Raw genomic sequence first — 11841 nt, forward strand, 5'->3', positions numbered from 1 at the left:
ACTAAACGCGCGCATACGTACATATGTCAATCAATTTACATAAATAAACATTCACTAATATGTACCTTTAAAATGGACACATACAGATAATTACCGTACACATGTCAGTTTAATTACAGGTACACATAAACACATATAGCTTCACGTGTCTGTCGGTCATGACAATAGTACACATGGATACGAACACAAAACAGTCCATTATCAACTAGTGTGTGTGTGTGTGTGTGTGTGTATTCTCACCTGGTTCTGTTTGCAGGGGTTGAGCTCTGGCTCTTTGATCCCGTCTCTGTGTGTGTGTGTGTGTGTGTGTGTGTGTGTGTGTGTGTGTGTGTGTGTGTTTTATCCTTATATTTACTATATGTATCTGCAGAATCGAGTTATTAGCTCTTGGACCCCGCCTATCAAATAAATGTATTTATCCTCTTTTATATCTACTACATCTATTTCTCTCTAACTAACACACACACACAAACACACACACACACACACACACACACACACATACACACACACACATACAAACTGGAGGCCTAGCGTCTAAATGGAGAGAGTTCGATGGTTATAATCCTAATGGTCCCCGATCGAATCCCGGTTGATGCAATAGCAAATCGAAAGATATTCTTTAACCTGATTCGACTGTTCACCTAGCATAAATGTATCCATCAATGTATCCATCTATCTATCTACTTATATCTGTCAATCCATCAATCTATCTTCCCATTAAACCAACCATTTATCATTATATACATCTATCTATCCATGTACCCGTCCATCAACTCTTCTTTCTATCCATCCATCTAGTCATCTGTCTTTCCGTCCATCAACTCATCTATGCATCCGTCTATCCGTCAATATATATATTTAGCAATCAATGTATCCATCCATCTATCTACCTATATAAATTTACCATTAATCTATCCATTTATCATAACCATCTATCAACACCCTCCCCACTCCCTCTCCTATTTTACTACTAAACTCCCTCCTCTCATTCTGGCACCTTCTCCTTCACTTTTCCTCCCTCTCATAAACCTGCTCATCCTCCATCCTTCTGCCCTTCCCACTCCCGCCCCTACCCCATCCCGCTCTTCCCATCGTCTTCCCTCTCGCCGCAGATCCATCCCTTCGTTCTCATTCCTTCCGCCGCTTCTCACTCTCGCCCTTCCCTCTGTTTTTTATCCCTCCCGTTGCTAGTCCTTCCCTTCCTTCACTCACCTTCCCTTCTTACCCATCATGTAGACTTCCCCTCCCGCCACCAGCCCTTCGCATCGTCCTCCCTCCTACATCCAACCCGTTCTCACACAAGACAGTACATATATGACTAGTGCTTAAAGTCAATATGTGGAATGTGATTTAGTACATATGTGATATATTCCCAGTTAACTTTTTTACCAAGGCTCAAACTCTTCCTCACGTACCAATTTACGTCTCACAGTACTCGTCCATCAACGTAGATAGCTGAATAGTCGTGATTGGTTCAATTATAACGAAAATTGTAATTTTCAGGTCCCACATGGGTTGTGAAATTCACCTACTATTGTCCATGCTCTTATAATATTACAGATCAGCTACATCCTATTGAAGGCTCGTAGTTTTGTTTTGAGAAATATTAGTTGTTCTTAGTAAATTATAATAAGCACAATAAATTATTACATAGAATAAGTGCTTCACCAATCAATATTATATACCATAGTTTGTGCTTTAGAAATCTTTAAAGAATGTTTTGTAGGAACGCTAACAGAAAACGATGTTATGTTGGAATGTATATAGGGTAAACTACTGCAAACAGGATGGTATGGTGTGGATTATTGGAAACTATAGGATTAGTATAGGGTCCACTACCACCTGTTAGGTGGGTAAGGGGTCCAATAACACCCGCAGGATGAGTATGGGGGTCACATCCACCCACAGGAATGGTATGGGGATCACTTCCACCCACAGGAAGGGTATGGGATCCAATACCATCCAGTGGATGTGTATTGCGTCCACTACCACCGACAGGATGGGTATGGGCTCACAACCACCCACAGGATAGGTATGGGGTCCAATACCACCCACAGGATGAGTATGGGGTCCACTATAACCCACAGGATGGGTATGGGGCTCCAACCACCCACAGAATAAGTATGGGGTACAATAACACCCACTGGATATGTATGGCATCCATTGCCCCCACAGGATGACTATAGGGTACAGTATCGCCCACAGGATTAGTATATAGGGTTCACTGCCGCCCACAGAGTCGGTATGGGGTCCACCGCCACCCACAGGGTCGGTATGGGGTCCACTACCGCCCACAGGGTCGCTATAAAGTCAACTACCGTCCACAGGGTCGGTAGGGGTCCACTACCGCCCACAGGGTCGGCAGGGGGTCCACTGCCACCCACTGGGTCGGTAGGGGGTCCACTGCCGCCCACAGGATCGATAGGGGGTCCACTGCCGCCCACAGGGTCGATATGGGGGGGGTCCACTACCGCCCACAGGATCGATAGGGGGTCCACTGCCGCCCACAGGGTCGGTAGGGGGTCCACTGCCGCCCACACGTTCGGTAGGGGTCCACTGCCGCCCACAGGGTCGGTAGGGGGTCCACTGCCGCCCACAGGATCGATAGGGGGTCCACTGCCGCCCACAGGGTCGATAGGGGGTCCCTTACCGCCCACAGGGTCTCTATGAAGTCAACTACCGCCCATAGTGTTTGTATAGTGTCCACTATCGCCCATAGTGTTATTATGGGGTCCACTACCCCTCATAGGGTCGGTATGGGGGTCCATTACTACCCACAGGGTGTGTCTGGGGTCTATTTTGGCAATACTGCTTTTCCAATCTCATTTGTTGTTCAATGTAAAATATTTGTTGCTCGACTTGCAACAATTTATATATATATATATATATATATATATATATATATATATATAGTATAGTGCCTTTGCAATAATGTACCAATGTGTGTATTTTCATAACTCGTTTTAAATTGTTGAAAAATAAATAACTACATTGTGAATGCAAGTCAATGTTTACATGCTAAATCAGAGTTGCCAGATTCCGCTTAAAATAGCAAATTGTGCTTATTTTCAAAGCTTGAGAATTTAGCTTTAAAGTAGTTAAAAAACTACGAATTTCGCAATTTGCTATGTACTTTAGTGTACTATTTTAAAATAAGGTTGGTTTTTAAGCTGCAAGTCATATGAATCTCAAAAAAAAGTATATTATTAACAATCTTATCTCCATAGTTCACTAGTTTCTGTAAATCAGATCTGGTAACTGTAGGCCAAGTACTGGAAGACTCAAGACACAATGTGTTGAAGCTATTCTCTTTGAAGAAGTCATCTCGACAGGATCTTCCAGCTCCAGCTATAAAACTTCACCAAACATGGATCTACCTAGTACATCAAATGGTAAGGAATTACTAAACTGTACAAAGTTTTATGCTAGAACATTTGTTACAGTCCCCTGTTCTATGTGTACTCCATCACATAGTGACGGAGTATGTGGGAATAATTTTGTTAACACTGTCCATTTGACATGGTGGTGGTGTATGGTGCTGGTGGTGTATGGTGCTGGTGGAGTATGATGCTGATGGTGTATGATGCTGATGGTGTATGATGCTGATGGTGTATGATGCTGATGGTGTATGATGCTGGTGTATGGTGCTGGTGGTGTATGATGCTGGTGGTGTATGATTCTGGTGGAGTATGATGCTGATGGTGTATGATGCTGATGGTGTATGATGCTGATGGTGTATGATGCTGGTGGTGTATGGTGCTGGTGGTGTATGATGCTGGTGGTGTATGGTGCTGGTGGTGTATGATGCTGGTGGTGTATGGTGCTGGTGGTGTATGGTGCTGGTGGTGTATGGTGTATGATGCTGGTGGTGTATTATGCTGATGGTGTATGATGCTGGTGATGTATGATGCTGATGGTGTATGATGCTGGTGGTGTATGGTGCTGTTGGTGTATGATGCTGGTGGTGTATGGTGCTGGTGGTGTTTGATGGTGGTGGTGAATCTGACACTGTCATATATATATATATATATATATATATATATATATATATATATATATATATATATATATATATATATATATATATATATATATATATATATATATATATATATATATATGAGGGGTACCACCTCTGGTGCAAGTGTAGGGACCCATAGCCTCGGAGAAGAAAATAAAGAGTACTCAGAGAAGACCTTGTGGATCCTCACTGAACACTTTCATATTTTCTTCTCCTACCACCCTTATTCTTTTGGTATGTGTGTATATTTATCTAACTTTATTTGAAAACGTCATTACACAAAAAAAGTTACAATATTGATTAATATATATATATATATAATTTTTTTTTCTTCCAATAATATAGTATTCGCTTGAAATTAACAGCCTGGTCAATCAGGCTGTTGGATTCAACTCCTCTCAGTTTTGTTATACGAGTTACAGCATGGTTAATCACATCCAAAATTAAAGTTATTTCCAGATGCAGTCCTAAAATTTTTAACATTGCTCTCACTAGTGTTAATGTAGATTATTTCATAATTTAAATAATATATTTAATTACTGTAGTACATTTTAACAACAATTTAACTTATAATTTTTGCAGCATAGGTCATTTGAATATAAGTATTTTATTAGAAACTATTTCCTTCAGGTCTTCAGGGAAAATTCTTGAGGAGATGCACAAACTGCAAACAATGTGTGCATGTCCGAAGCAATGTTTGCAAGTTCTGCCAGTGTGACTTCCGAAACAGTAGAGAATTAATGAAGAAAGAAGAGGAAGCCCGTTTTCTACTTAAAGGCAAGAAGGCTTTAGAACGAAATACAGCAAGCCGGGTTCTACGAAGGATTGAAAATCAGGTATTGAAGTTTGTCTACATCTGTTGTATTCATTTGTATTCTTCTTATGCTGAACTTGCTTGATAAGGTATAGAATCAACATGAATAATGCTGTACAGTACTTACATACTATTTGTTTATTTATTTATATACAAGTTAGCACACTGGGATTATGAGAGTACATAGCATTGATGTTTTTACATTCTTGTAAAGCCACTAGCACACAGTGTTTTGGGCAGGTCCTTAATCTAACAGATAATTTTAAATAGGCAATTTAAAGCTTAAATGGAAAAAAATTGGCTGGTACATTGTAAGAAAGTATCACAAAGATTACTATGTACATTAAAGTAAAATTTGAGGGTTATCAACATATAAATTGTAGCATAATTTGAGGAATATTTCAAGGTATAATATAGTAAGATATGCATTCAATATAACAATCATGATATAAGGTGATAGCAATGATTACAATGGAAAAGTTGTATGGTTTAGGCACATATATTCTGGCATTGGATTTCATAAGATACAGTGCGAGTTTAATACACTAGTTAGGAAACTATCAAGAAAAAATTTAGGTACTTTTTGGTTTTATTTTTTAAAATGGCAGAAGTTGGACAGTTTTTAAATTTGTTAGCGAGTGAGTTCCATAGACAAGGTCCCTTTATTTGCATAGTGTATTTACACAGAATAACTTTGACTCTGGGGATATCAAAGATATTTATATATATATATATATATATATATATATATATATATATATATATATATATATATATATATATATATATATATATATATATATATAATTTCAATTCAATCATCTCTGTCATTGATGTATATGGCAAAAAGTGTGTGGCCCAATACAGCACTATGTCTTAACGTAATGGGTCCAAGGGCCCATAAGGTCTCGACAGCATTAAGGGCCCTTTAGCAAACCAGTGTGCTGGGGCCCCTATGACACCCATGACGTCTTTGTATCATTTCAAGTTTGTACATGTACTTCTTAAGATATGGGCACCATACAACTGCTGCATATTCTAGCTTTTGTCTAAAAAAATCATGAACAATTTATTTATTATTTATCCATGAATGCCAGAACTAAACCCTGTGGTACTCCACTCGTGACATTTCTCCAGTCCAATACATTGCCTCTGATTACTGCCCTCATTTTTCTATCAGTTTGAAATTTTTTAATCCATGTTAGAAGCTTACCTGTCACCCCTCCAATATGTTCCAGTTTCCAGAACAAACTCTTATGATGAGGAAATTTTTTTAACAACTTTAAAACTTTCAGCCAAAAAACTTTATTTGCAGCATCCAGTAAAATGCGCTCTTCACTCCGGCACAGAAATGAGTGTGATAGGAAAAAGCTTCAAGGCTTCATAAAAATCTACAATAGTGAAAACTCTGAAATTCTCAGTGAAAAGGATGCAATAGAAGGTATCCTGCCATGGCACAATTTATTGCCTCATCATAGCCAAAATGGTATGTAACTACATCTCATTTTATCAGGGGTTACAATTCGGCCTTATCAAGATAACTAACATTTAGCATGCATAATGGATAAGCTTTACTTATTTTTGAAGTAAAATATCATCACTACTGTTTGTAAAATAGGTGCAGTATCATAATCCGTAGGTTTTTATCAGGTTGATACTGCACAATAAACTATGTATAGTATGTATAATGCAAGTACCTAAACTGTAATTACATTAAATTGAGTTGTAGTTTACTTGCAGTAAATATAATTTTCCTCTTTTATTAGTGTCCCTTGCTCAAAAAAAGAAGGCAGTAGAAGATGTGGAGCTTCAGAAGAGATCCAGAGAAGAGCAACAACACACTGTTCAAGAAATGCTGCATTATCTCGCATATTACAAGAATAAGAGAGAGATTTTAACCGAACATACTGAAGAGTTGTTATGTGGAATTTTTCCTTCATATCTAAGCAAGGTAAGCTAACAGCCTAAATGTGTGTGTTGCAATTCAGTTCTTCATAAACATTTATCCAGCAGAATTTTATACTTGAGTAAAGTCTTGCTATTTACAACTTTGACAGGTAGACAATTCCATGGTTTTCATATACTGTACTGGTGTGTTTTACATATATTTGAACTTTTACCGAAAACTTTATTTATTTATTCTAATTTCTTTAGTATTTTCAGGGAAATTTGTAAATGTCTTAAACCCCATTAAATAGTCTATATATTACAGGATCCTAACAAGTACACTATTGAAGAGAAGCACCTATCAACCAAAAATAAGAGTGGAATCTTGGCTCTTTTGAAGCAAGGGCAAAAGTTGTGTTCTGACAAGCTGAGTGATGCAAAGCGTTTATTTGGATACCAGGAAGAGGATGTTGATGTTTCTGAGCCCTACCTGGAGCTTTGTGACAGTGAAGATGATGATGATGAAGATGAAGATTTACTACTAAACTGATGATACAAAAGTTAAGTATAATAAATTTTACCTGATTTCTCTTGCTAATTTCTCTTACTTAATTTCTCTAATTTCTAATTATCCTAGCCCTAAGATTACTACTGGCCTCCATTGCCTTGCCTGCACTTTGTTTCCCCCTTAACCATATCACTCATTCTTACAGGTGTGAGACAGAGAGGTACAAGATCATCCAAGAGGAACAACACCTGAAGCACCCAACATTTGGGTGTTTTAATTAATAAAAACGCCCTTCATGGCTTCACTCATCCTGGCTGGTTTAATTAAAAAAACCTAACCTAAACCTAATATATATACCTCTAGAGTCAAGGGAGTTAAGTTTTAGGCTGCACAATGAAACTGCTATTGACAATTTTATAACTGCTGCTGATAATGTCTGTCCTGTGACTTTTTTGTAAGCATAACCAAAAGGCTTAACAATCCCTTGCTTACAAAGGGAATACTTAAACCCATTAATAAAAAACATGACCTTGAGAAGAAGTATAGGTTAGGAATTGTCTCCAAAGAATTCTCATGCTCTTCAACAGGTCACTTGAACTCCAAACCTTTCCAGTTATCCTAAAAAAAGCGAGTTACCCCTGTACACAAATGTGGTGATCTCACAGATGTTAACAACTACAGACCTATATCAATCCTGCCTAACTTGTCAACATTTTTTGAAAAGCTACTTGAACTTGAACTCCAAACCTTTCCAGTTATCCTAAAAAAAGCGAGTTACCCCTGTACACAAATGTGGTGATCTCACAGATGTTAACAACTACAGACCTATATCAATCCTGCCTAACTTGTCAACATTTTTTGAAAAACTAATCTACAAGCAGTTTTACTCTTATCTAGCCAAACACCATATACTTAGTACTAGGCTGTACAAGAATATAACAACTCTTGTATATATCTCAAAAAAAAAAAAAAAAAAAAAAGCACAAGACGAAGCTTGAAAAAGTTTAGTGGTATGCCAATAGGCTAGTCCCAGGACTAAGAGGCATGAGTTACGAGGACAGGCTGCGAGAAATGCAATTGATAGGGTACATAAAGATAAACTGTTTAACACGGGTGGTAGGCGAACAAGGGGACACAGGTGGAAACTTAGTACCCAAATGAACCACTAGGATGTTAGAAAGAACTTTTTCAGTGTCAGAGTAGTTAATAGATGGAATGCATTAGGCAGTGATGTGGTGGAGGCTGACTCCATACACAGTTTCAAATGCAGATATGATAGAGCCCAGTAGGCTCAGGAATCTGTACATCAGTTGATTGCCAGTTGAGAGGTGGGACCAAAGAGCCAGAGCTCAACCCCCCGCAACCACAACTAGGTGAGTATACACACAAACACACACACGTACACACACACACACACAGACACAAACATACACACACTAATGCCTCTATTCACCTTGCAGTAAATAGGAACCTGAAAGTCAGGAAGCTGCTAAAGGCTGCATCTTGGGGATGTGTGAGTGTGTTAGATAAAAATATATGTTGTTTAGATATGATGGAGGAAAAGAGGCCGAGAGTCGGTACATTAGACAACCGACGCTTAGAAAGGCGGGGTCCAAGAGCTAACAGCTAAATCTTGGAAATAATAAATTAAAATATTTAATACACCCACATACATGTTTCACATTATTTTGGCTGAGGGCACACTGAGGGCTGATGGCCCCGTCGACGGGGCAGGAAGTCGGTGGTTGATCAAAGGCCTCCCACATCCTCCACATACCTGAGGATATTCCGGCTTAATTTTAAACGGAAGTAATGTCTTGGCATTTACGGCTTCAGCGGGTGGGTGGGTCCGTGGGTTTATTACACTGTGAGTGAAAACAATCGCCTATTCTCTATTTTATATTGCGGCTTGTAGAGCTAGAAGCTGTTGCCTCTTGTGTGCGTTGCACAAGGGGATTAATATCTGGATTAATAGCTTTCAATATTTCCAGTATTTTTTAAGGTAACGCTTAAATACCGAAGATACTGCTATTGGACACCGCTTAATTGACAATGTCTCAACAACGCAGGCTAAAGATGTGCGTGGCTCCTGCTATTGCAATGATGCTCATTTGTTTTTCAATGATGGGCCTTAGTTGCCCCCTCTCTAACTTACCGTTCTAAATACCCCTTCTCCATCTTCCGCAAACATTTCCCCTCATACATCTCCCCCCTTTCCTCCTGTCCCCCTTGTCCATCTTTGTCCCCCTGTCCATCTTTGTCTCCTGTCCCTCACTTTGTCCCCTTGCCCACATTTTCTGTCCTCTGTCCCAGATCCCTTTCCTCCTCTCTGTCCCCCTCTCTGTCCCCCTGTCCCCCCTTTCCATCTCTCTGTCCCCCTGTCCCTCTCTATCCCATTGTCCCTGTCTCTGTCCCCCCTGTCTCTCTCTGTCCCCCTGTTCTTCTCTGTCCTCCTGTTCCTCTCTCTGTCCCCCTGTCACTCTCTGTCCCCCTGTTCCTCTATGTCCCCCTGTCCATCTCTGTCCCCTGTACCTCTCTGTCCCCCTGCCCACTCTTTCTGTCCGCTGTCCATCATCTGTCCCCCTCCCTTTCCTCCAGTCCCCCTATCCATCTCTGTCCCCTTGTCCCTGTCTCTCCTCTGTCCCCTCTCTCTTGGTCTCCTGCCCCCCTCTCCTCCCTCTGTCCCCCGGTCCCCCTCTCTGACCCTGTCCCTCTGTCTCTGTCTCTGTCCATGCCCCCCTCTCTGTCCCTGTCTCCCTCCCTGTCCCACTGCTCCCCCTCTGTTCCCCCGTCCCTCCTCTGGCCCTGTCCGTCTGTCCCTGTCCCTCTGCCTCTGCCTCTCCTCGTTTCTGACATTCTCTGTGTCAGCCTATCTCTCTGTCTCTTTCCTCGCTCTATCTCTGTCATTCTCTCACTGACTTTGCATATCCTTATCTATACGTCTCTGTGTCTAACATTCTCTCCCTGACTCTGTCTATATCTATTTCTCTGTCTCGATCTTCATCTCTTTCTCTCTCTCTCTCTCTCTCTCTCTCTCTCTCTCTCTCTCTCTCTCTCTCTCTCTCTCTCTCTCTCTCTCTCTCTCTCTCTCTCTCTCTCTCTCTCTCTCTCTCCTTACATACATACATACATACATACATACATACATACATACATACATACATACATACATACATACATACATACATACATACATACATACATACGTACATACATACATACATTTATTTAACACATGTGGTACACGCACAAGGGGACACAGGTGGAAGCTGAGTACCCAAATGAGCCACAGAGAGATTATAGAAAGAACTTTTCAGTGTCAGAGTAGTTAATAAATGGAATGCTTTAGGCAGTAATGTGGTGGAGGCTGATTCCATACACAGTTTCAAGTGTATGGAAAGTGTATGTATTCAAGTGGCGGGACCAAAGAGCCAAAGTTCAACCCTTGCAACCACAACTAGGTTAGTACATACATACATACATAAGATATAAAACAGTGGAGGATTCCCAGGTAGAACAATCAACCACAATGCCCATTACCCCTTTACCCTGATGTCCTTAACTACACAACTATACAAGAGTCATTAACACGTGTAATGGCTGATCCCCCATCACGATAGCATAAAGACCAATTGCTTGACCCGCAGTCTGTCTTGCTCCTCAAATAATTTTCGGGTTAACATGAAAACGTCTCTCGAGTTTATCTTTCTAATGTTGTTTTCCCATCTTTCATTTTATCAGCTTAGTTCCTTTATTATGCCCCAATTACTCATCCTTTGAGCGGTAGTTAAACTGAACCCAAATTTAAAAAAAGTTCCTTTTGCTAAGCAAGCTACAGTCTTGATAAGTCAGATATATTGTTTGTTAACACATTTCTCAACAATGAACAGTCAGTTTTATCAAGCTAACATATCCTAACACAACGAGTGAGAGTATTAACTGGTCTAATTATTTTATTAGACCAGTATATATTATTAGATTATACTGGTATAATTATATATATATATATATATATATATATATATATATATATATATATATATATATATATATATATATATATATATATATATATATATGTATATGCGAACAAGCCTGAATGGTCCCCAGGACTATATGCGAATATAGTCCTGGGGTGTGAGTTTTCATTCTCATATTCATATATGTATATATATACATATATATAGATATATATATATATGGGTGAGTTTTCATTCTCATATTCATATATGTATATATATAGATATATATAGATATATATATATATATATATATATATATGTCGTACCTAGTAGCCAGAACTCACTTTTCAGCCTACTATGCAAGGCCCGATTTGCCTAATAAGCCAAGTTTTCCTGAATTAATATATTTTCTCAAATTTTTTTCTTATGAAATGATAAAGCTACCCATTTCATTATGTATGAGGTCAATTTTTTTTATTGGAGTTAAAATTAACGAAGATATATGACCGAACCTAACCAACCCTACCTAACCTAACCTAACCTATCTTTATAGGTCAGGTTAGGTTAGGTGGCCGAAAAAGTTAGGTTAGGTTAGGTTAGGTAGGTTAGGTAGTCGAAAAACAATTAATTCATGAAAACTTGGCTT

General features: G+C 39.4%; 1 protein-coding gene across 1 annotated transcript; it reads left to right on the forward strand.

Moving 5' to 3' along the window:
* Positions 1 to 5809: 5809 nt before the first annotated feature.
* Positions 5810 to 7541, forward strand: LOC138352039 (uncharacterized). Its single transcript, XM_069304214.1, has 3 exons — positions 5810 to 6324; positions 6605 to 6789; positions 7051 to 7541. The coding sequence occupies exons 1-3, from the start codon at positions 6165 to 6167 to the stop codon at positions 7273 to 7275; spliced, it is 570 nt and encodes a 189-aa protein (XP_069160315.1). The 5' UTR covers positions 5810 to 6164; the 3' UTR covers positions 7276 to 7541.
* Positions 7542 to 11841: the final 4300 nt, after the last annotated feature.

Source organism: Procambarus clarkii, chromosome 52 (genome assembly GCF_040958095.1).
Source record: "Procambarus clarkii isolate CNS0578487 chromosome 52, FALCON_Pclarkii_2.0, whole genome shotgun sequence".
NCBI lineage: Eukaryota > Metazoa > Arthropoda > Malacostraca > Decapoda > Cambaridae > Procambarus > Procambarus clarkii.

Bases quoted from the DNA above. Each gene is read 5' to 3' on its own strand.
- LOC138352039 (XM_069304214.1), top strand. From the start codon at position 6,165: ATGCGCTCTTCACTCCGGCACAGAAATGAGTGTGATAGGAAAAAGCTT. The intron at 6,325-6,604 runs GTATGTAACTAC...CTCTTTTATTAG, and splicing joins GCCTCATCATAGCCAAAATG to TGTCCCTTGCTCAAAAAAAG. The intron at 6,790-7,050 runs GTAAGCTAACAG...TATATATTACAG, and splicing joins TTCCTTCATATCTAAGCAAG to GATCCTAACAAGTACACTAT.